This window comes from Triturus cristatus, chromosome 7 (genome assembly GCF_964204655.1).
Source record: "Triturus cristatus chromosome 7, aTriCri1.1, whole genome shotgun sequence".
Classification (NCBI taxonomy): domain Eukaryota; kingdom Metazoa; phylum Chordata; class Amphibia; order Caudata; family Salamandridae; genus Triturus; species Triturus cristatus.
This window is the reverse complement of record NC_140590.1, coordinates 971,822,816-971,848,964: the sequence shown is the minus strand read 5'-3', so window position 1 is coordinate 971,848,964 and position 26,149 is coordinate 971,822,816. Positions and strand designations below refer to the sequence as shown.

Below are 26,149 nucleotides of genomic sequence, written 5' to 3'. Positions count from 1 at the left end.
CTGTTCTGAAGTCTCAGGGACACAAAGGACTTCCTGCAAATCTGCTGGTGCTGCTGGACTCTGCCATCTGTGAGTCCTACCCTTGCCTGAGGTGCCTCCTTACAGTAACAGGGTCTCAGAGGTGGGTTTTGCAGCTAATCTCTGGAAGAACCAGTGCAAAGCATCGCAAAGCCGTGCAAAGTCTCTCGGAACTGACCCTGAACAACTCTGCCATCTGTGAGTCCTATCCTTGCCTGAGGTGCCTCCTTCCAGTTACAGGGCCTCAGAGGTGGGTTCTGCAGCTAATCTCTGCAAGAACAGGCATGAAGCATCGTAAAGCCGTGCAAAGCCTCTCGGAACTGATGCCGGATGGCGCGAAGCCTCGCCTAGTCTCGCTGGGCGACGCAAAGTCTTGCTAGGCAGCCCCCAGCTCTGATGCCGGACGGCGTGAAGCTTCGCAAAGTGACGCATCACTTCCGGTGTGCCACGCATCGTACCTGTGCACCAAGTTTTTCCATGCATCACCCGCAGACCAGAATTGGTTTGGATTTAGACGCCTCACTTCCCCCTACAGTCCGGAATTCGACGCATCACTGCTCCAATGTGCAGCAGAACTGTTGCCGCACCTCCCCAAGGACTCAGGAAATGACGCATTGCTGTGTTCTCCAACACTTCCTTTCTCTGCGGCTGTTTGGCCTTGTGAATTTTTACGCATCTTCAGCTACGTTGTGTAAAAGTCACGCATCCATTGTTTTCTATGGTACAAGTTCTTGAAACCTTTTGAAAGTCATATTTGTAACTGTGTATTGTTGGATTTTTGTCGTTTTAGTCTTGTGAAGTTTAGATAAAGATATAAAATTTTTCTAAACTGGTGTGGTGTCCATTTCTGGTGTTTCCACTGTATTACTGTGAGTGTTGGTACAAATACTTTACACATTGCCTTTGGGATTAGCCTGTCTGCTCGTGCCATGGTACCAAGGGAGTGAGCAGGGGTTATCTAAAGTGTGTATCCCACTTACCCTGACTAGAAGCAAGGGTCACAATTTGCACAAAGCTACCTACTTCTGACAACTTAAGACCCCCATTTCTAACAGGCTCTTATGGGTTCTGCCTCACTCCTACAGACCCCTGCCATCCCTAGGCACAATAAACCAGAAACGCAAATTTTAGTTAGCCCTGACACCTTATTGAGAGATCCCTGGCTTTGAATCACCACCGTAGACAAATAATGTTTCCTTCTGTTTATGTTTACAGATAAAAGGTCCACCAGCGTTTTATTTCAGTCTGGTGCTCCCGCCCCCATGTTCGAGTCATCCAAGTACTCTTTCAGGGCCACATGGGAGCCCAAGCCTACACTGCCTGCCCAACCAGTGCACTGTTCTTTGCACTAGCAGGGAAGTCAACTGTCAAAGCTGCTTCTTCCACACCCACCATGCTGGGAGTTTGGATAGGTGACAGCGGATGTGGTTCTTCTTGCTCCATGCCAACCTGATTCTTAGCAACCACCTTCCTCCTTGCTGCACTCTACCTTGGGCTCGGGCAGTGGGTACATGGGCTGGTTGCAACACAGTGTACTCGGGGAGATTGGTGGCCCTTGGTGCACTGGCCCTCCCCTTTGTGACCCACTCTGCAATGTCTGGTTTCCTATAACACTGGTCAGTCCTAGGGTTGTATGTCTTCCTCCTGCTGTAGCGTGCACTGCATGGGGTGGTCACTCTGGGCACTGGCCCTCCCTAGGTGCAATTAACATATTATAAAGCAATTGACATGGTAAGGCTTTTCTTGACTCGGTGGCACTTGGGACCTACCAGGCAGCTTTTATCTCATATCCTGTTAGAATTTTTAGATGGAGTTGTTGGTGTTACGCTACTGATGGTGTGCTCAAGTCAGTAGTAAATCAGGGCCCTCTGGCCTCTAAATGTTTGGATAATTCTTTGTTGGATTTTTCAATTCCTTTTTCAATGCTCCTCTATGATTGGCGCATGATGGAGATTAGTTGTAACTGTTTTTTCTCCAGTTATGAAGAGCAGAGGGTCCTGACCTCCTTAAACTTGAGCTCATAGTAGCTCAATGCCCAGGTTGTTCTTGAAGCAGTCTTCCACAGCTCTCAAGGCAACCTGTCTGCACTCCCAGGTCCCAAAGCCTTATGGCCATCTGTAGAGAACAGTGTGTCTGGCTGCAGTCTGGGATCTCCCTCCTTATAGTGCCTCAAGCTAGAACTGGTCCACAGACATCCAAGAAAACCTCTCCCTCAGCTGCCCCAGCCAGTACACCTGCTACTGTCACCCCATTGGAACTAGGTGGCCAGTGCAACTATCCTCAGCCGCAGAGTTTAATAGAGTTTAGAACGTACACGCCTAGAGTCCTCTGCAGATAGGTCTTCAACTACTCAGGGAAAGCCCTTTCTCCTCGGTGGTTCCCTCTTCTTCATGAAGTTTCTACCTTGGTCAAGATTTTGAAATATGAGGTGGAGCATTCCAGTAGATGGATAGCTCTGCCAAATCCAGAGATGCCTCCTCACCCCTTAGGGTGCTAGGCCACCTTTCTGGACAGCCCCTGGGTAATTTCATTGATAGTGAAGTCAAGCATTCCCTGTGTCTTATCTCTGCCCCTTATTTACAGAGCAAAATGTGTTTCTTTCCTCCAAGACATTAAAGGGCTCTCCTTGTGCTTCCCTAATGTCAATTTGGGAAGGGCATGACCATGTTTGTCAGTGAACCGGCCTATACCAATTTCTTACTTATCCTCTTCATCTGCCAGGAGAAGTCTAATCTCATCGAAATAGGCTAATGTTTGAGGGATGGCTTAGATATGTTAGACAGCAGTATAATTGACTTGGTCTAACAGTCCTCGTGGAAATGGTATTTTGTATTAAACATGGATTGATTATATGTTAGCAAACACAAGTAGATGATGGACGGAGCACTGAAACTTTTCAGACACTCACCCCCAGTCACAGATCTGGGTTGAATTCATCATCATTCTTTAGCTCACTTTGCCACCTCAGTACAGACCCAGCTATATGCAAATCAGTCTTGACCCTGTGCCTCATGGGAACAGTCCAGCCTGAACTGCCAAGCCAGGTCTTCCCTGAACCGGAAACAAGCATCCTGGGACCGGTTTCTCGGTAACACCCTTCATCAGCCAGGCCTTGCTTGAATCCAGTGTCAAAGTGAAACAAGCATCCTGGGACCGGTTTCTGGATAACACCCTTCATCAGCTAGGCCTTGCTTGAATCCAGTGACAAAGTGAGCAAGGACCCACGTCTGGGCATACCCTGCCAAATTGGGGCAAACAAAGCAAACACAGGTAGATGATGAACGGAGCACTGAAACGTTTCAGACACTCACCCCCAGTCACAGATGTGGGTTGAATCCATCATCATCCTTTAGCTCACTTCGCCACCTCTATGCAAATCAGTCTTGACCCTGTGCATCATGGGAACAGTCCAGCCCGAACTGCCAAGCCAGGTCTTCCCTGAACCGGAAAAAAGCATCCTGGGACCGGTTTCTGGGTAACACCCTTCATCACCCAGGCTAGCTTGAATCCAGTGGCACAGTGAGTTATATGTTCATCAGCTTCAATGAGCATGCACTCCATGGACTGAGGATCATGACAGTGCTCGGTTTCAACTTAGGAAGCCTGTATCTTGACTTTTTTTTTTGCCTAAACCTTGGGTGTCTTCATTGCTGTCATCAGAAAGTGACCCATTATTATCAACATCATTAGTTGCTAGGAAAGTCTAGCATTTTAACAGTTCTGGGCATTTTTGCCAAATTACCTATCTCTCATCCTGAAGGTCCTTGTCCATGAACCATTGACTATTAGTAAAGGATCTTCATAAGTCAAATTGCTTAGTGAGGTCACGCTCAAGATAATTAACTTAGCGCCAGAGCAATGGTATGGTTCTTCATCTTAGTAACATAAATCTCTGCCGAGTTAGTGCACACTTCATCCCAGACAACAAAAACACCAAGATTTGTTGTCCTACTTAAATCTATGTTAGCAAGTGCCTGTAATGCCCTGTTTCTACCAAGAGAGGCCATGACAGAATATTCTAAGACATGTAAAAGAGAAGACACTGCTTATTTTGAAATAGACCCTATAGATAGTCATGGCCATTTTTACTGATGAAAGTGATTATAAGTGTCATCTGTGCCTCCAAAATCCTCATCTGAGATTTATTTCACCAACATGTAAGGAACTAATTAAGATACCAAATTAGATAGTGGGCAAGGAGCGCACTATTTCAATTAATAGTGTGGCAACCTACATTATTTCCCTGTTGTGCCGCCTTTCCTCTGGGGATGGATGAGGAGCTTGCTGAACATGACACACTATGGTGCCCAGCTGTGCACAAAAAGGCTGACCTTTAACTCTGGTTGTCTGAGGAAAGAGATAGAGAGATGCATTTTACCCTGCAGAGCATGAACTTCTGTGAGGCTGGGGAAAGAGAGAGGCAAAGCAGGGGGCAAGCGTGGGTGGGAAAGAGGAAGAGAAGAGTGGTGCCAGATAGGGGGCAAGACGCAAAGGGAGGGAAGCCATTCAAGTACAACAGAGCAGTAGAGAGGGGAGATGAAGAGTCCCGAGCATTAAAGAGGGGAGCTAAAGGGGCCCAGCAGGAACGGTGAGCACAGTTGAAACACCACACATGTAGAGACAGTAATTGCAAACCTGCTGCTTGCAGGTTTCAAAGAGACAGCAAAGGGCACAATATTTGAATCTTTAGAGGAAGGCAAATGTGTTCTCTCTACTATACTGAAAGTAACTAACAGACATCTTCCTGAGACATATCAAGATACAGACATGCAAGAAGTAATTACATTGAGGTAAAACAACAAGAAAGAGAAAGTTGAGCTTATATTGTAATGTACAGTGTACATGGAGAAGCAACTATTATTTGGGCACTCAAGACGTCATCTGGTTGTTGTTATGATTTGCCCCTGGGAAGAGCAGTTTAAATAGGTTGATCTTTGCTAGTGTTTAAATTAAAACAATCAGCGAAGCATTTAGGGGTCTACGTACAGTCATGGCCAGAAAATCAAGCCATTTTCGGCCATAAATGTTTGGTTAGAATATAAATAAATACATAATTTAAAAAACCGTGCTCTCACTTTAAGTGCCTCTCCTGTTTTCGTCACATTTATGTGGAAATATGACCTTTATTTAAAAAAAAAACTACATCCATTGTTCTTCATCCACTTATAAGGCTTTTTGGCATGTTTGTCCTGGTTGTTTATTAACGCAGCCGGTTTATATGGAAAAAGGTTTGTGCGGTGTTACCCACAAATGATTTGAATTTCCCAATCGTTTTTTTGTTTAATTTAGTTTTTTTATTTTAATGTAGTCATTCCCTTAGTGATTTGCAGCATCTCTTCAATTCACACTTGTTCGGTAACAGTGAAAGTAAATCTAACGTTCTCTCTCGCCTTCTCTCCCCTCCCCCCTTTCCTTAATCTCTCTAGTCCCAACGCTTTCTAGTTCCTTCTCTTTATTTAATTTCTCTTTTTCACACCGTCTCTTTCATCCCCTCAGCACCTCTCTCTTGCTGTGTTCCTCTGCCTGCCTCTCCCATCTGCTTCTTTCTTTTTTTTCTTTTAATATGAGTTGAATAGGAGGGGCCAAAATGTACATTTCCTGATGTAGGTCGAGAAAACAGTAGGCTGCTGTAATTCATCATCTTGAACCGAGGAGCACCATTCCCCAGGTGTTTTTTTCTTGTACTGTAGCCAGGTTTCTACAACCAGCAATATGATGTTTGCATACATTCATCTATAAATGGCAGTGGGCCAATGAACACAATTTATGCTTCTGGGCAATCTAGCTGGGCACAGTACCTGTGCGTGCTCATATATGTACACGCATGCTCATATACGAGTGAAATGTCTACCACAAACAGAAAATTCCATGTTGATAAATGTAACTGCATTCCTAATAAGCCAGCTACAAAATGACAATTTTATTGGAAGGGTTCGCACACACAAGTATAAACACACTTCCGAAATCCAAAGAATTTAGAAATGTTACCTTCATTTTCAAGTTATTTTTTTCTGCAAACTGCCATTATAGTTAAAGAAATTTGAGCACTTTCAGAAATACAAATTAAATCATGCTTTTCCATTTCAGGCATCACCAACTAAAGGGTTTCACAAATTCAAGACCATTTTTGCACATCCAAAAAGACAGAATTACAAAAAATATGAACGAGCACACGTGTGATCCATTACAATACACAGTTAAAGGGGTGTGTCCTCCTGCTCTACGCACCATTCGCAGTAGTGGTTCATTGACAGTGAGAGCAAAAAAGAACAATGGTGTTTGTGGCCACTGCTTTCACTTGTATGGAAGGAGACCGAATTGCACAGAATATCATGCCTAGCTAAAATGCCTGCACACTTTATATGTCTCTAATACAGTTCAGAAAATGATCTACAAAAAGGGTACATTTCACTGAAAATAAATATCTCTCAAAGTTTTAGACATCTTCTTGTACCCTAAATAATGTAGCCCAACTCAATGGCATGCATGTTCAGGGACCCCAGAAGAGAGAAGACGATCAGCTTCACGAAGCGGCTCAGATATGCCAAAGGTCCTCACTGTGCAGCATCCTATGGTTACTTAGAATTGAAATGATTGCATTTAAGATTCTCTGCCTTCTTCCCAAGTGCCTCTAGAATAAAGTCCCAATTTGGCTCAACAAGAAAACCGAAGCTTACTTCCAGTCACCTAAACTATGGTTTTATGTTTCATCATCCTCATTTTTCAAAGTATATTACTTTTATTAGTGTGTGGGCGACATTTTCCATTTCCGGTACAAACGTTCCAGGAATCCCTTTGTTAAAGAAACCTATATGTTGTTGATTATCTTAGGAAATTGCTTAACATTATATCACTGCCTCAAGCACACTTTAATAAATGGTTAACCCAGACAGTGGGACTAGGGCATTGAGGTAGAGGTGGGCTCCTAAACCTCGTACAGACTGTGTGTAGGTGTGGGTGAGGAGTAAAGGCCAAGCTGCATGGACCTGGTGTGGGATTTATTCAGGTTACAGTACACTCATTCACATTTTTGAGATTTCACAATCACACAACAAAGTTATACTACTTTTCAATGTATACATTGTTGTGTAGTAGAAATTGGGATAAAATGGCAAACAAGGACTTTATTACCCAAAAAGGCCTTGCGTGTATTTTAAAAGTTGTTTTATTGATTTTTAGAACTGTATATCAGGTTTATGAAGCATAAGAATGCTGTAAAAAATTGTAATAATGTACACAATCTATAGGTATTTGCATAAAAACTATATATCAGGAATAAAATATGCCCTGTTTTGTAGCATTCCTGGCCAACAAGCATTTTTTTTCTTAGGTTCTCCCTTTCTGTTTAAGTTTGGGAAGCATCTTACTCAAACAGTTCAATATAGACACTTGGCTCACATAAGTCATTTAAAGATGCATCACTAAACAAAAAATCTACAGCTGTAAACAGACCATTATGTAGCTGGCCTCTGTAGGTCCAACATGGTTTTTGATTGCCTGGGAGAAACAACGTTTACCACGCAACACAAACAACACGGCAGTTTATAACGCGGTCGTTACAACGACCGCTTTGTTACTACGCGTGTCATTACATCGCAAGTCGTTTCAACGACTTGCTCTAGGGGGCATGCAACACCAGAGTATGTGTTGGATTTTAAATTCAACACCTTCCCTGCTGTTGCGCAAACTGGAGTAGGAATAGTAATTAATACTATGCATAAGTCCAGTGCGCCCCCTAGAGCAAGTCGTTGAAACTACTTGCAATGTAATGACACGCGTAGTAACAACGCGGTCGTTGTAACGACCGCATTGTAAACTGAGGCGTTGTCAAAGCACGCATTGTAATGTGCTATATTCGCCGTCTATTCATTACATTTTCACCCAGGAATAAGGTATGGAGCCAGCAAAATGTAATTTCACTTAGCACCGTACTGGCCTTTTCTCTAGACACTGATGACAAGTTATTACCCTAATCAGATGTGCTTGTCCTCTCATCCTAGTGAGGTAAAAAAGAAATGAGTGCACCACAATTCAAATATATGCTTTTCAGGCGACGCATAGATCTCTGTAACAAAATCATTGTCAATTGAGGGATTGTACACACTATATGGATGTTATATTGCAATTTTCTATACTATGTTGTGACATTCTTTCTTTCACTTGAAAAAAATGCTTTTTTGTTATGTACTATAATGTATCACTGTGTTAGGCTTTACTATGCTATTTTAAGTTGTACTACTGTGGGATATGGCTAAAATATTGTGGTTTGTGTTAAACTGTATCATGGTCTGTTGGGTTCTGTTATGTTGTGTAGTGCTATGCTGTGTTACACTACTGTGTGTAATGTTATGTCATAATTGCTGTGCTGTATTATGTTAGGGTGTCCTAAGATACACCTTGATGTGCTATGCTGTGTTATGTAATGGTGGGGTGTATTACACTGTGTCACACAGAGCTATGTTATGCTGTCCTAGGGTGGTCTGTGTTGTGTTTTGCTGTGTTATGTTAGGGTGTGTTATGTTGTGCTATGGTGATCTATAAGTGGGTGTATTGTCCCAGGATGTAACATGCTGTCTTATAGTAAAGGATGTTAAATTCCGCTCTGCTATCTATGGTAGGTTATATTGTGCTGTGTTATGTTGTGTGCTGAGCTCTGCTGAATTATTTCACGTGTGCTGTGGTATGTAAGTGTGTTGTTTTGTGCAGTGTTATGATGTTAATGTATATTTTGATATGCTATGTCAACTTGGTGGTATGCAGTGTTATGCCAAGCCAGTGGTATGTCATTCTGTGATATACTGCGTTATTTGTGTTGTGTTATGTTTTGTCATGAAGAGCAATGTTGTGCCATATTATGCTATATTGTGTTATGTTGTCTCATGCTGTGCTATGTTGTGCAATGCTGTGTTATATGAGGGTGAGTTTTTTTGGTCCATGTGGTGCTATGCTGTGTTATGTTAGGGTGTGTTATGTTGTGTGATTCTGTACTGTGCTGTGTTATGCTGGGTGTGGTCTATTGTGTATGGTCTCTGTGTTATGCTATGTTATGTTGGGTAGTGTTATGATGTGCTATAGTATGTTAGGGTGCATTGTGTTGAGCCGCTCTATACTATTATATTGTGAAGTGAGTTATGCTGTGCAATACTATGCGCTGTTAGGTTAGGGTGGGTTTTGTTATATTATGTCATTGTTTCAGTTAGGTAAATACATCAAAGAACAAACATTGGCTCATAATTACAAGCTAGACACCATGCACATTGGAAGTCTAAAAAAAAAGACTAGTTACTTCCCCATTACTAAAACCTAATGAGAACATAAATACAACAATGTAATCATACTCGAAATGCCTTAAGCTTGATGGGCCCATCCAATCAATGGTAAAACCACATGTAAGCCAAAGGCTGAGGGGTGTTAACCAAAGCCCGCTCTCACTATATATTACTAGTTATTGCATTTCTTTTCAAGGATTAATGACATAAGGTCTCAAACACTCTCACAGATTTAAAAAGCACACAAAACACTATGGGGCACATTCACCAATTATTTTTTTAGCATGTAATTTAGAACTCATGTAGTACTGCTTCACACACTCACATGTGCAACTCATAGAGATGTGGGGGAGGTTTCTGCCTATGCATTTCATTTTTCTTATGTGAGAAGCCCCATGCCATGAGGGTGGACTACTCCACACTTGTAAGCGAACGTTTTTATTGTAAATGTTGGAGGGGTATGGTAAAGTTGCAGAGAAACGGATAATAGCTATTACATAGTGAGAAGAGGAAAGGAAAAATTATGGAGGGGCACAGGGAGGGACATGTAAATACAAAAACACACCTACAAAAGTATAATCCAGTTGCAAGTCACCTAAGCTACACAACAATAAACATTATAAGAAATATTCACTTCAGATTGAGTAAAGAACAAATAGAACTACAAGGCCACATTTCTATTGAACACACCGGACATTGCAATAAGGTGGAGTAATCAAGTATTTACTTTGCAACACCCATTGTCAGGTGAAATACCTCACACCGTCAACCATTTACAAACAGCCTGTCCACATGAGAAGTAAGCCATGGCCAAATGTTGTACCGCATCTTTACCATCTTTCCTACTCATCCAGAGGAACAACTAATTGAGCAGGAGAGAGAGGATAAACAGAACTATCCAAAGGAAACAGAACTGGCAAGACACCTCTTATGTCTGATGTGATACATGATGTGTTTGCAGATTTGGAATAGGTGCTCACTACACCTATAACCCACTCCCATCCATCCATGAAACTTCAACAAACTGTCTGCCTTCTACTTCCTGTCCACTGAATCTTTTTCCAGAGTGTCATTGTGAATAGCGTGAACATCTTTCAGTCAATCAAGGTGCTTGCACCATGAGACACACCCTAACCACCTGCACATCAGTATATTACCATACCACATTCAATGGCGAAAAGGTAACTGGTGGCAAATCTCTTCTGTTGCACACTTCCCCTGGGTCTTAGCCAATATTGATTGCACCCATGTGAAACCTCAGCCACTCTGCTACAGTGAACACCCTTTCTGCATCAGATACTGCAGGAATCATTCAATATGGAAATTGTCTGCAATATAAAGAGGTGCTTTCCTGATGGGTACACTGCCTTTCCTCACTGAACAGGTGACAGCTACAGTTTCTAACACTCTGCTATTGCACCACATTTGGTTACTTGGATTTCGGTAACTGGTGGCTGATATGTAAGTTTACCAACTCACAGTGAAAAATGCATATTCACCATGGGGATGGCTTCACATATAAATTCACTCACAATACATTCACCTCTTCCCAATATACCCTTGACAGTAACATTGACTGCATGCATGAGGAACTGTCTGAGGCATTCTCTTGGTAACAACTGTAAAGTAATACCACATACCTTTGATGCAGGTGGTGTCAGTTATAGCATCTCCCACCATTGCCTCACCCTCCCTGGATGTCCAAACACCATGACTTAACAGAGGTGAACAGGGACACATACAAATGTGAGGCATCCTGGAGCACACTTTTGGCATTCTTAAGTCATACTGAAGACGTCTTGTTCAAGCAAGGTTTGCTGTTGTACTCCTCAAATTCTGTGTGCGAGATCAGTGTAGCATGTGGTACAAATTACCATGCAGTAGCTGTTATATGTATGTCTTACCAGAGAACTATGGCTCCATTCAGGTTCCCAAAGGGCCACAGACAACAGAGGCAGTTGGCCGAGGAGCTTGAAGAGGGGGCTGCCAATTTCTTTAGGCAAATTTAAGATCATCATGGAGCGGGTTCTCCAAAAATACCTTCAGTTGTATGTGGGTTGAGAGACCCAAATGACCAATGCCTGGGCATCTGGGCTAACACTGCCAGGTGCTGCAAGTCCATCTTCACACCCATCAAATGAGGAATCCCTTGTGCTGGGGACACCTTAAGGATCAAGATGTGGTTGGGATATCCTCCCAGCTATAGACATGCTAGCGCCAGCTCACCCATGAAACAGGAGGGTCTCAAGTACAGCTTGGCCAGACTGCACTGATCAGTGGGAGGCTTGTGAGCTGGCGCACAGTGGCAAGCCTTTGCAGATAAATACGGCCTCCTTCACCTATGGATTACAAATGTTTTTGGGTCAATTCTTCTACTAAATGAAACTTATCATACTTATGTTATCTGTATGCCTGTATGCCATGTGGTCAGGGTAACTCTTGTGTGGATATGAAAAACTGACATAAACATATGTATTACATGCAGTCATATCACATCTCAAAAGACCCACAAATGATGGACGGAATGCAGAGCAAATCAAGCATTCACCCCCAGTCAACTGATCAGGGTTAAATCCTTCGTTCTTTTGATCATCATGCCACCCCACATGTCATCAAAATAATAGATTATGTCTAACATTGAAAAATACTGTTTATGTTACCATGATCTTATGTCCAATTCTTTTGAGTGTCTGTCAATTTGATTTGTTAAAGCCCTGTGTGACGTCTATCCCTGTCTACTTCAGAAATGTTAGACTTCAGTAATAGACAATGTGAACAAGAAACTTCACCCATTTCGACAATGTAAAACACTCAAAAAGTTCAATGTTGAATGATGCATAAACAATCTTTCTTCCATTACCTGTTCCACTAACACCAGCTAGACATGTGATGGCAGCTTAAATTTGAAGCAAATATCAAAGAGCAAGTGCAATGAAACAGAGTTGAGACTGATGGAAAAGTGTGTATGAATGAGAGAAAGTAGTTTATTAGTTGGGGGTGGATGGAGGGCCAACCAGAAGTAATAAAGTTTTGGTCCAGTTAAAGGTTCTAGTAACTAAAACATGAGCTCAATGGTGTAACTAAGACAAAATGTGTAAGGCACATGTAAAAAATCAAAGACACAACACACTCAAAATCCTACTACAATTTATAAGAAAAGAGTAAAATTTGATTAACAAAATGGCACCAAAATGACGAAAATTCAATAAGGCGAACCACAGAAATGATTTTTTAATTTTTACTTGAAGAAATATCCAAATAGATACAAAGTACAACTAGTAGTCAATGGTCAAGGTAGACCTTGATCTTGACATGCTTTGAGACTGACTGCGATGGTACCCCGCTACTAAGTTTGGCCCGACAGCGGTTTTAACTTGGAACTTAGGCTCTATTCTGCTGTCAGACCTCCGACTACTTGTGATCCGACCACCAGTATTGAAATTCGGTGGTTGGACCTTAGGGCTGTTTGTGAGTCAGACTGCCACAGGCAGTCTGTCAGTGGCAGTCCAACTGTCATCTTGATGAGGGCCTTAGTCCTTTTCTGTAACGAAAACTTAGCTTTACATTTTTACACATTAAATTAAATGAATGACTGAATGAAATGAGAAAGCATTTATAAAGCGCATGGCTACCCGGGAGCATCCCAGCGCTAGGTCTGACATGGGGGAGGCAGAGAGAACTAAGGAAAAAGAAATGTCTTCTGTTGTTTACGAAAGCAGGACGATTGGGAACCAAGGGAAGATACAGTGGCAGGGAGTTCCAGAGTTTGGCAGCGTTATAAGAGAAGAGGCGCGCACCACTCCTGGCCTTCTTGATCCTAGGGACCTCAGCCAGATGCAACTCGTCTGACCGAAGATTCCTATTAGCCTTATAGGGACGGATCATGGCAGAGTTAATAGGAGGCCCATTCCCCTGCATGGATTTCTGCACTAGGCACAGGGCCTTGAATCTAATTTGTTCCTGCACCAGGAGCCAGTGAAGGGAGTGGACATCCTACTTTTAAATTCCAAGCACCCTGCCTTTGAGGGCTGTAAGGCCTACATAGGTGTTATTTGTTAATATTTAAAAGGAAAGGTATCTCCTGTCAAAAGGGTTATTTTGAAACGGTAGCTGCCAGGCTACTGTGGTAGGCTTGACGTCCTGTTTGCCTGGTTAGGGTAGTGGATGGGACGGTAGTGCTATATTCCATAGGTGACATTTAACTTTCTATGCCATGGGTGTATTTTCGGTACCATATGCTAAGAACTTATAGATAAGTTAAATATGACAATTAGGTGTTGGTCGATTTAATCATGTTTTAGAGGTCAGAGCATATGCACTGGGGCCCGATTAGCAGTGTTCCAATGCTCAGAGTCAAAAAGCCAGCAGCATCAGTCAAAAATAGATGGGGATGACCATGCAAAAAGAGACATTTTCACACACTTACAGTGTAAAAAACTGTGAACAGCAAAGGCCACTTGCTAGTGTAAATCATGCTCTGTTTTCCTGAGAATCATCCCTATGTTCCTTTTTGCCTTGAGGAGGGATTGTGAGTGTGACATTGATTAAGTAAGCTACAGTATCCCATTCACAAATGTTGTGCTGCTTATATCTTTGACAAAGGTTTACATCGTTTGAGGAAATACCCTGTGCTACTCCTGAACCTTTGTTGCCCATAGTCATTCACTGTTAAAGTGGAATGAGGGAATATTAACCTTGCCTGATACAGGGTTTAGGCATGAGTGACAATGTCAGCAGAAATAATGGCATTGTGTCATTTGTTATGTACATAAAAAAATGACGTCTGTGCTCATATGTTCTGGTCGTTTACAATTTCTTCTCTGAGGGAATCCATAAAGAAAGCAGGAAATGTAATGGCAGGTGGGAAGAGATGTAGGGCCTCAGGCATTCACCAGAATGAAGGGAAAAAGCACCACACCTCAAGAGAATGAAGAGAAAACCAACAGTGAGGGTCCATCTGCCCAGAGAGTGACATGGTCACAAGCAAAAAAAACTCTGGCGGAGGATGAGCACACAGCAATGGTGATGCTTGAGTTAGCAATAGCTTGCATTTTGCATCTAATTTTAGGACTTTCTGACATTTTTGTTACTTTTGCTTTGAATGTTTTCCTTATGTGCCTTCATTTTTCCCACTGGACAATTTATAGAGTCATTTCCATGATAGCCCTAATGTATTTTTTTCTTATGCCCACTTTCCTTGAAGATGACTCTACTTTGCGTATTTTTCTCCTCCCCAATGACTGTTTACTTCACAACTAGAACAAACATATACCCAAAACTGGTGCCCCATTTTGTTTTTTATTTTATAAATATATTTATATACATATTTATCTTTTCAAACTTACTTGGATGTGTTGTGACTGTTAAGACTGTGTGACCATGTCACTACATGAATGACTCTGTGTTGTGACCAAAAGTTGAAGGCACATAATCAAGACTTTACAACACATTCTGTAACATTACTCACATGCACCCACCGAATGTATGTCGATACAACGCGAACAAAAACAACGTATACTTTTACATCGTTGTTTTTAGCTCGCGTGTACCGTTACTACGCAATTTATAAGTTCGCATTTCTTTGCAAATGCATTAAAAGTGCCATTACTTTGATTGAAATACACTGCATAGTTGAATATCGCATTTTTTCTTTTTATAAACACCCCAACACTTGGAAACTTAATAAAATATGTTTAAAATAAATAAATAAACACCCCAACACTACGCTAAATACTAAATGCAAATACACTACCCTACACAACACAAACTTCACAACACTGCTCTAATCCCTCAAACACTACCCCCAGCATGACCCTACCCTGTGACCCAGTCCTGCCCCTACACGCAAACACTTCCTGCATGACCTACCCGACACTACCCTAAACGACTACCCTACACTACTCAAACACCACTACATTACCCTTAACCCTAAAACACAACCCCCTGCACAACCCTCCTCTGACCCTCAGTCCTGTCCCTACACCCAAACACTCCTCTGCACGACCCCCCGACACTGCCCTGAGACCTAAAACACTACCCTACACTACACAAACACCACACCACTACCCTAAACCCTAAAACACTACCCCCTGCACGACCCTCACCCTTCTCCAGTACGCTCCCTACACTACAACACTACCCTGCACGACACCCCAACACTACCCTTAACCCTAAAACACCACCCTACACTACACAAACACCACAACACTACACTAAACCCCAAAACACTTCCCGTGCACAGCCCTCCCCTAAGCACTACTCTACCCTAACACTACCCTAAACCCCAAAACACTACTCATCAAACACAACACTACTCTTATTCCTAAAAGACTACCCCCTGCACGACACGCCCCTACCCTAAACCCTTTAAAACAGCCCCTCTTACCTCTCTCTCCTTGTGTCCTCTGTTCTTCCTGCGTCGTCAGAGGGGCAGTGATCGTTGCGCGTTGTTGTGTGGAAACGCCTCCGCTTCCTCACAACGATGTGTTCCGCATTACTACGCTTGCGTTTTTACAGCGCATGCGATGTAAAAACATGCATAGAAATGGCTATGCGTTGTTATAGCATGTGTTGTAACGCTTGCGTAGTAATGGTACGCGGTTTAATGACCACGTACAAATGGATGTTTACCGCACCCACTTCCAGGCATACACAAGAAGGTCGATGGATGATTATTTGAAATTGCTAACAAAACAAGTTCTTTATATAAGGCCTGATTTAGATTTTGGAGGATGGGTTACACTGTCACGGTGATGGATTTCCCATTGGCCGAAATATAAATCCCATAATATTCCATGGGATTCACATTTCAGTGGGTAGGATATCCGTCACCATTGTGACGGAGTAACCTGTCCGCCGAAATCTAAATCAGGCCCTTAGTCAGTGGTATGGATAAGCAAAATAGTGGGGTTCTGTTTAGTGGGGATGAGACAGTGACTGGTTAGTGAAATCTGCATGTGAGTGGTAATTGCTATCCATTCCCTTGAAGCATGAAGGTCTTCCTTCAACCTGGGTACACAGTACAGGGACCACATAGTATTTGGCTCTGGTAGCAAGTGTGTTAGTGGGGGCCTAGAGTTGGTTGTTGACCCCTAGTTACCTTAGGTACCAGACTTGCTATTGCAGGTTCAAATTGACCCTATCAAAGAGAGCCTGTATGAGCTGCATGACCATGTTCCTCCCTCAATATTTGGAGGTGTGTACGTTGCAATTTCGCAATTCAGGTCTGGTGCTCTATCAATCTTGGGAAGTCTTACAATTGGGAGGAGATGTTGTGATCCCTCTGTTTCTAGATTCTCACCACGCATGAAGAACTGTGTTTCAAAGAACTGATAATCTTAGAGATCAGCATTTCCACATGGCAACTTTCCAAACATGCTTGACCTAGCAGCGGCCGGTGCAGGTAAGCATGCTGGGGTGGTAGGGCAGGGGTTGAGGGGGTGATGGAGTTAGGGATGGAGCCGACAGACGACAGAAAAAGTAAAATTAAATAAATAAATACATTCCATTGTATGCCTTCTGAGACATCCAGATTGTTGTCCTACATGTTAAAGGTTGACACCCGGGGTGTTGTGGAGTGGATGTTGTTCAACAGGAGCTAAGCCTTCTTCACTAGAGGTTTCCTCTCTGTGACAAGATGTAAGGAAGATCACAGTTGCAACTAACTTGGCGAGTCAAACAGTTGAGGCAACTGAGGTACCCACAAGCTAAGGGGCGGTTGCAGGTAAGTTCGACATACCTAAGATGAGTATCTGTATTTTTTGCTGGTTTATGGGAGCTTGCAATCTGGAAGAATGCCATAGGAGGCTCATTTGAGATCCTCCTTTTCTATTCAAATATTTTCAATTTGTTGGAGCATTTTTAAATTACTTCAGCGGATACCCTTTTCCTTTCTCCTCACAGTCACAATTGCATTTAACTGTTATGAATTGTTCACCTTTCTGTAGCATGATTCATTGCAGAACTAAATGAATACAGTGGAACTAAATGCATGCAGAGAGAGGTTACAATCAGAACAAGAGGATATGAGAGCATGGTCCTATAACATCAACTACTGGCAAATGAGGTGATCTAAACATCATGAACTTCTTTTATACTTTATGTTCTGTTGTCAGGTCCTAATACATTCAATTTACAAACAGTGAATGCATCCCACGTCCACGGTGTATTAGACAGAAGATATCAACATAATATCAAATTATGCCAGATTTGCACAATCATCCTTAATTGACTTAATTTGTCTAAGTGTTCAACATAATACTTCATGATTGCGAATAAGAGTGGTGATTAACAAATGCATTAATTGTTCTCTAGAATCCGACAGCCATCTGTAGGGCTGAGATAATTGTAATTGTGCAAGATACATTGCTTCTGGAAACAATGAACAAGATATATTTTTTTCTTCTAGGAGGACGCAGATGTAGAATGGAAATTTGCAAGAGCAAAGCTTTGGTTATCATATTTTGATGAAGGAAGGACTCTTCCAGCTCCTTACAACCTAGTGCCAAGCCCAAAATCATTTTATTATCTCATAATGAGAATAAAAATGTGCCTCGTTAAACTGTGTAAATCAAAGGCCAAAAACTGTGAGAATGACCTCGAAATGGGCATGCTAAATTCAAATGCACGGGTAAGTCTAATGCTTCAAGCCAATCATAATGAGTCACACATTGTTCATGTAGTATGTTTTGGTGCTATAAACCAAGATAACACATATATTCTGCACTCAGTAAGCCATATTAAAATGAAAATAGCCTGCCTGTACTTACTCAATTTGAAAATCATAATTCTGACAATGTGAAATTAGTTCTATCTAGTTTTTGTTACTGAAATTTATGTTACATAGAAAATGAATTTAATAAATATAGCTCTCAATATGTTCAGCATAAATGCAAATTGTTAATAACATTCACTATGGTATCAATGTTTTTTAAACATGAGCAATTAATTAGAAGGAGGCTCACACGTTAACAGCATGTGATGTTTGCTTTGGTTCATAAGCAGGGGGAGAGGAGTTGGCCTAATGGCTAGGGCGGTCGACCTCGAATCTGGGGATCCAGGTTCAAGCCTCAACAATGACACTAAATATCCTGTGATTCTGGGCAAATCACTTAATCTCCCCGTGCCAAACAAAAATGAATGTGTGTCCTCATGTAACGCAACTGGTGCTATGTAAAGCGCTCTGATACCCGATACCAGGTCAAGTTTGCGCAATATAAACAAAAATAAAAGCATTTTGCTGTCATTCTTAGAGGCTTCTATGCACCTGAATTTACATATGAGGGCAAAATCCATTTGTTGATACACACAATGTGTTTTTCGCTTGAAAATTTGATATACTCGCATGGTAATTGCACTATTATGGTGATTCTTCAATCTTTTACAAAAGAAACATAGGAGTATGTAATGCCACACAAAGTGTGGAAGTAGAACGGCCTCCCAGACCACAGAAGAGCTGCCTTCTCTCTTCTTGAATTCTACAAGAAGCTGAAGACCTGGCTTTTCGATTAACCAACTTACCATAGGCAGGGCTAGGCACACGCATCGGCTCAGCATCGGACTAACCTGACGGGTCATATGGCGCTCTATAAATGTGCATAGCATAACAAACGTAGCATAACATACAGCTTTGTAGCAGAGCTTTTGTACCACTTTACTGTTGGACAGCACTCACACCCACCCTGGGTTACTGCTGTCATCCCAAAATACAAAAGATTGTTTTTTGGTTGCAGCTTGTGTGGTAAACCTTCCTTAAATATTGACTTGTACATTTAAGTCGAAATAGCAAAATAATATCCCACTTCTTATTTCATGAAAAAGAGGTATGCAATGTTATGCAACAGTGACAGGACTGAAAGGAAGATGGCCAACGGAGCCCCTAGTGGGCGTTTGCAGAAAATACATTTTGCCAATATTTATGGATTTACGGCGAAACAGCGGCACTCATCCTCCTAGACCTCTCCGCAGCATTTGACACTGTCTGCCACCGCACCCTAGTCCAACGCCTCAATGACACCGGCATCCAAGGGAAGGCCCTGGAATGGATCATCTCCTACCTCTCCGGCAGAACACAGAGAGTACGCCTCCCTCCGTTCCGCTCTGAGGCCACCGAAGTCATCTGCGGCGTCCCGCAAGGATCATCGCTCAGCCCCACTCTCTTCAACATCTACATGAAACCCCTCGCTGCCATCGCACGCCTACACAACCTCAACATCATCTCCTACGCCGATGACACCCAGCTGATTCTCTCCCTCACCAGAGACCCCGACACCGCCAAAGCCAGCCTACACGAAGGGATGAAAGACGTCGCCGAATGGATGAACATCAGCCGCCTGAAGTTGAACACGGACAAGACAGAAGTCCTCATCCTGGGACCGTCGCCCTCCGCATGGGACGACTCCTGGTGGCCCCCGGCACTAGGCACCGCACCCAAACCAACGGACCACGCACGCAACTTGGGCGTCATCCTGGACTCCTCCCTATCGATGACCAGACAAGTCAGCGCCGTCTCCTCAGCTTGCTTCCGCAACCTTCGCATGCTCCGCAAGATCTTCCGATGGATCCCGATTGAGACCAGGAAGACGGTCACCCAGGCCCTCGTCACCAGCAGACTAGACTACGGAAACACCCTCTACGCCGGTACAACAGCCAAGCTCCAGAAAAGACTTCAACGTATCCAGAACGCCTCCGCCCGACTCATCCTGGACGTCCCCCGACGCAGCCACATCTCGAGCCACCTAAGTGACCTGCACTGGCTCCCTGTCAACAAGAGGATCACGTTCAGACTCCTCACCCACGCACACAAATCCCTCCACGACCTGGGCCCAAGATACCTCAACGACCGACTGACCTTCTACACGCCCACCCTCCAGCTACGATCCGCGAACCTCGCCCTCGCCGTCGTCCCTCGCATCCAGAGAACCACCGCCGGAGGAAGATCCTTCTCCTACCTGGCGGCGAAGACATGGAACTCCCTGCCCGTCCACCTGCGACTGACCCGGGACCACCTCGCCTTCAGGAGACAGCTCAAGACCTGGCTGTTCGAGCAGTAGCAGCCCCCCTCCCCCAAGCGCCTTGAGACCCTTCCGGGTGAGTAGTGCGCAATATAAATTTCATGATTGATTGATTGATTGATTAAAAGTAGAATAGATTAGTATATTGTTCCATACATCATATGTTGCTGCTTTGTGATTGCTCAAAGAGCTGGTTTTCACAGGTTAAACCAACAGCTTACCAAAAAAGAAATTGGGTTACCTCGATGAGTTTATTTTAGTAGCCTGGGCCTACCACCTATATTAGTGTCAGTAGGGTTGGCAAGCTTGCTTCTGTCGATACAAATGGAGACCAAAGAATGATGCAACAGAAAGCGTTCTCTCGGCCACTGGTTGGTGTCTGACAAATGGGGTTCTTAGAAAAGTGTACGAAGGAAGGTGTTGGCAGAAAATAAGTGTCTGTGAGCATGTCTGACATTTTACCTACAGAAAGGATATATCAAAAGTAAGGAGGAATATTTATCACCAATCAGAAAGCACTTCTAATATTGCGCAATATTACAAGAAATAAACAAATGACACATTTGTTGCAGGGACAATTTGTATTCCATGCTATAAATGAAGCCTTAATCTGAGTCAAGAAGGATAAAAGCGCCAATCCAGTCCGTTCTCCTCCTCTCCTAAAGAGTGCAGTGCATGATACAGGAAAGAGAGCAGAGGGGAATCGTCTGAAGTATGTTTCTCTCTGTCTGTTGTTCATGAACAGACGGCACCGCGCTGCGTGACTGTGTTTAGGGGATGTGCTGCTCACATCCGAAGCACAGCAGACTGGGAGGAGCCCTCCGCCTCGGGCTGAAAGACACGTGAAGTCTGAGGTGTGTGGGTCCTTGACAGGCCCCGCTGCAAAAAGCTTATTCCACAGGCCGTAGGATGGTTTAAGTCATGCCTTTGAAAACAACCCGCTATAAAATACTGACAACCCAAAATGGTCCAGTCTACGATCTAAATAAATGTAAAGTTGACTCATTAACAGAGGCGTCGTGCATTAACTGGGTGCTGGTTGATGTACGGCAAGGGGCTGCACAATAGGCACATGTGGATGTTCAGTGAGTGTTGACAGCATGCTGTTAGGGAGGTCTCAAGTTGTCCCAGTCAGTTGCAAACAGTTAATCATGGTTTTCTTCGCATTGGGGTATTTTTAGTTTCTTATAATTGTACTTGAAGCATTTATTTATCCATGTAGTTATTTAATTTATCAGATGGTATTCAACAAAGATAACCACAATGGTATGTCTTTAGTCCAATGGTAATCGATGTGTCTGACAGGACTATATAAATATATTGCTGGCAACTAAATCAAGCAAATTAAGATCTTCCAATTCCACTTTTAATTCATGCCTAATAAACTGAAAAATATGTAAAAAATAAATATTGGTGTCTGCTGAGCACGGTGCAAAAAATATTTTTAATTACTGATGGGTATTTTTGTTTCAGAAAATTCGCCATCAAGCTGCTTCTCGAAATTTAGAAAGCTTTACGGTGAAGAATGCTTTCAACAAACCAACAAGATATCAGGTAATTTTTAACACAATATTCTTAATGAACTTATTGACTTTCGATGGTGCATATTTGGGAGTTGACCCAGCTTTCTATTTGAATGAAATACTCGTAATTGAAATAAATGGACTTTTATAAGCAGGCAACAAAAAAAAGGTTTTCAGTTTTTCTTTCATAAAACTATAAGAATGAAAAGAGAACCTTTCTGTGATCCTTTATTCTTAGGTCATAAAGTGCAGGAGGGAGCTCAGTTTGCACAATTTGAGTCATTTTATCATTTCTGGAAGTCTAACTTTAACTTGATCAAGAATAATGTGCAGAGTGTTTGAATGAGATGTTAGAAGCTTTCTATACGCAAAAAATGGATCGCGGACGTAACATTTCTATCTATCTGGACCATATTTTAAGGGCATGTGGAATTTTTTTGATGAATTGTTATGAACTTTTATGATATTTTGGGCTGTATTATGTCGATCAGTCTGCTAATAAAATATAGAAATTTGGTCTTAGGGCGGGTATAAGGGAGAGACTACAGTGCTTTAAGTGGAAGGAAAAAGGTGAGCTCAGACTAAAAAGTGTGTTTCAAGAAGAGTCTATACGAAATCTTTTCAGGGGGCGTGGCCTCCTTAACTAAATGCACATCATAGTATAAGTCAAAGAAAATATTATGCTTGACAAATTCATATATAGGCTTTTACTTAATCAAAATTCGTAGGCTATTGGTTACGCTAAATTGCACCCCTGTCTTCTTCCTAGCATTTAGCGCTGATGATCATTTACTTACCTACTAAAAGTGGTGGAGGGGAAGAAACATTTTATAACAAGATGTCAATATCATACCTGAAAGTACCACAGACTCTGACTTTGGGTTTGTCAATTTATTATAAGGGCAAGAATAATAGGATATATACACATCGTAAAATTTGCATATATTGAAATAGAAAAATCAATACAGAGCCGAATCTACGAATATAAGTAATTCGGCATAACAAGAATACAATTGTAAATTCGAGGATCAAGATACAATTCAGGTTGATAGCAGAATCTAAATCTCCTTTCATTAGAAATAAAACAAATCTGTCCCTACACAAGACTAAAAGGAGACGCTACCAAACTACCCTTCCATCTAATCCCAAAGGTGTCAGCACGTGTTGACTTCCTGAGAAGTACTCACATCAAATGGGTTAAAGTGCTTAAGGTTAGGCGCGAGTTCTAAGATGCTCCTTTCTCACTGAAACCTAGCACAAGTCTGGGGTCTCTGTCCCTGCGCATCATACAATATAGAATTTGATTTTCTGATTCATCTTGGTAAACATTTCCATTGCCACTTTTTCTATGCGGGGAGGTTCATGCTCTGTTAATTAAAGTTCTTTGTTCACCAAGTCGACCTTGGTTCCCAGACCAGCCAGACACGAGAGACATCCTCCCTTCTCGCTTCCAACTGTCTTCAAAGCATCCCTTGTATCTTTTCCAATCTGAAAATAACGAGTTGGCATTCCGATACCTGCAGTAGGATGAGAACAATGATTTTTCATGAAAACAACATGCATTTAATTCTTTATTTCTCAAGAACCCAACGAGGTGCAAAAGAATTATGGTTTCAGGCCTAGTGACTCGGGCAAGTTAAACTAGACTTCGTTACATTGTGTGTTTATAAGACTGTCCTGCTCTCAGTATATGCAGGCATAACGATACATACATAATCATAATAGAACTTTTAATTACAATGAATGCTACTGATTGCATGTCAATGATCATAAGACACTGCAAACAATAGGAATATTTGAAGGTGCATATTAACCATAAGTATAGTGCACCAATACAAATAGAGTGCTGAAAGCGCTCTATCAGTTCCCCCCTCTTCTGACTAGTGTCATAACACCAAATTTCTTTTTTTCATAATTTCTACCTTGTAGAAAAGACCGACCTAAACAGAAGATGTAGCTTGCTGCCCATGTCTAAATCTTTCTAACCACTTAAGGTGCTGATAATGACTGTCCTGCAATCGTTCCATTTGCTGTTCTCATTTTCTCAGGATATTTTCCTGATGTCTGGCCTTTTGCCATTTGTATGTTTTGATGGCTTCCTATAAGACAATTATACAAATGACCGCTATTATGATGGGTTTCAAGATGTAACCCATAATTCTCTGTCCCTAACTGCCAAACCAACTTCCAATCTGTCCAAAACCCTTGCCAGTGTGATCCCAGAGTCCTTCAGCGGCCAAATTATGCAATTGTTGATGGATATCTGAAATATTGGTGATATACTTCCTTATATCCCGACTATTGTCAGGAATATAAGTGCAGCACTGTTGGACTCTCAAAAGTTTACAGACTCCTCCAGCTTTTGCTAGTAGGACATCTAAAGCAAGACGATTTTGAAGAACAAAGGGGCATATTATCAAGACAGGCAATACAATTATCGTCATTTTAGCGGCATAAAACTGCCGCTAAAACGGCAATAATGGGCTTGATAATATGCTCTCTGGAATTCCAATTGAAGCCTATGTTAGATGTGAAGGACATCTAACCTGGGCTTCAATTGGAATTCCATAGAGCATATTATCAAGCCCATTATCACCGTTTTAGCGGCAGTTTTCCGCCGCTAAAACGAAGATAATTTTATTGCCTGTCTTGATAATATGCCCCCATAGCCCTTATCGAGAACATCTCACCATCCACTAATAACAGGATTTGTGTCTATATTCACGGAGAGTTTATCCACTATTGTTGCTAGCTTTCGACTTTTTACATCATTCAAAACCACACCTAGACTAGATATCATGGCTCCAAACACATCACCAATGATTTCTCCAGCACTTACACCACGTTTTCCTCTATGAGATCCTTTTCCTTCCAAAGTCCCTAAATCATCCACATGGAAAATCTTGGGAAATACTATAGCTAAGTAGCATGTCCCATACCAATTCTTGGGCAGTTTCACGTAAGCATTCTTTCCACATACAAAATAGACATTAGGCAGTATGGTCAATTTATCCAGTAGTGCCTTCTTTATGGACTCTTCAATCAGAAAAATTTGTTCACAATCACTTTCACCCACAAATATCTTGTCGTAATATGTGGACGGATGTCTAATGCACAACTTTCCTTTCTGCTGAAAGTCTAACACTATGGCTCCTGAACTCCCTTTCACCTTGTGATCCAATTCTTCTTTGGTCCATGGCAATACCTTCGGCTTCTGATCTGGTCAAAACAAAGCTTGCCTATGTCGATCTTCTATCTGATCTACGAATTTCTTTTCAATGTCAGTCAACATGCATGTCAAATTATGTCTGTGAGCATAAGACGTATCTGGAGTGATGGTAGGCACAAAATACTTAGACCTGCGCTCTCGTTCCTTGTAATAATCATATTTGTTCATGTATTTTAGGACTGGAACTTCAGAGAGTACCACATCATAATTCGAGAAATAATATTCAAATGGGCTTTACTATAAAACATGCTTAATAGAATGCTGCATGTAATGCCATAAGTCACGGGCAAGTGATGGTATTGTATGCCTTCCTCTACTGATGCTGGTAATTGCATGTACACATAACAATCTTTTGCTTCCATTGTGTCCACATACTCATACAACAAACGGGAATATGCATTCAGCGTGAAATCACCCTTTGACAAATCTACATGTAATCTACGACTAGTTCCTTTAATCATTTCCTTATCTTTTATGGATGGACCTTCTTCTATATCTACATTTGAAACAGGTGGGGTAAGGGTAGTTTGCTCCCCATTATTTTCATCATTGGGAGACCCAATCAAAGATGTGACAATCACCACAATTATAACAAGCAGCACTATTGCTATAAGAGTTCCAATAATACATTTCTGTTTCCGTCCAGAAGTTTTAGAAGCCATGTTTTTACTGTCATATTTGACACCCAAAGAAAGGTTGAGAGTCTCTGTTCCTCTTTTCTGTACTTTTAGTTTCAATTTACAATGTCTGTAATTAATTTCTCACTCGATTATTGTCGGATTCAGTCCATCAATACTATTGTAGAGAAGTAGTCAGCCCTAATCCTGAATTCTTCTCTCTATTGAAAGGACTCTATTTTAAATCTTCTTCCACTCAGGGCTAGGTTATCTTCTTTCTAAGGCCTAATGAGTTCTTCGATCACAGTTCAAGCTTCATCTCTAATGAGGTTAGAGCCGAGTATGTTGAGGACCATTTGCAGGATTTCAGGTTGAATTTCTCCCAATTCCAACGCAGTAAGCTGTCGACCAAAGGAAGGGAAAACAACCTGATTAAGGATAAAAAATCGCAACCTACTCAATCTGGGTGGATTCGGAACTT

At 42.0% G+C, this 26,149-nt stretch overlaps 1 protein-coding gene across 1 annotated transcript in view; it reads left to right on the top strand.

The window, feature by feature from the left end:
* Positions 1–26,149, top strand: part of TRPC7 (transient receptor potential cation channel subfamily C member 7) — a 1,109,978-nt gene that overhangs the window by 947,980 nt on the left and 135,849 nt on the right. Inside the window, exons 8-9 of the mRNA XM_085618014.1 lie at positions 17,695–17,916; positions 21,773–21,853. Coding sequence (XP_085474140.1) covers positions 17,695–17,916; positions 21,773–21,853 — 303 coding nt within the window. The remainder of the gene's footprint in view (positions 1–17,694; positions 17,917–21,772; positions 21,854–26,149) is intronic.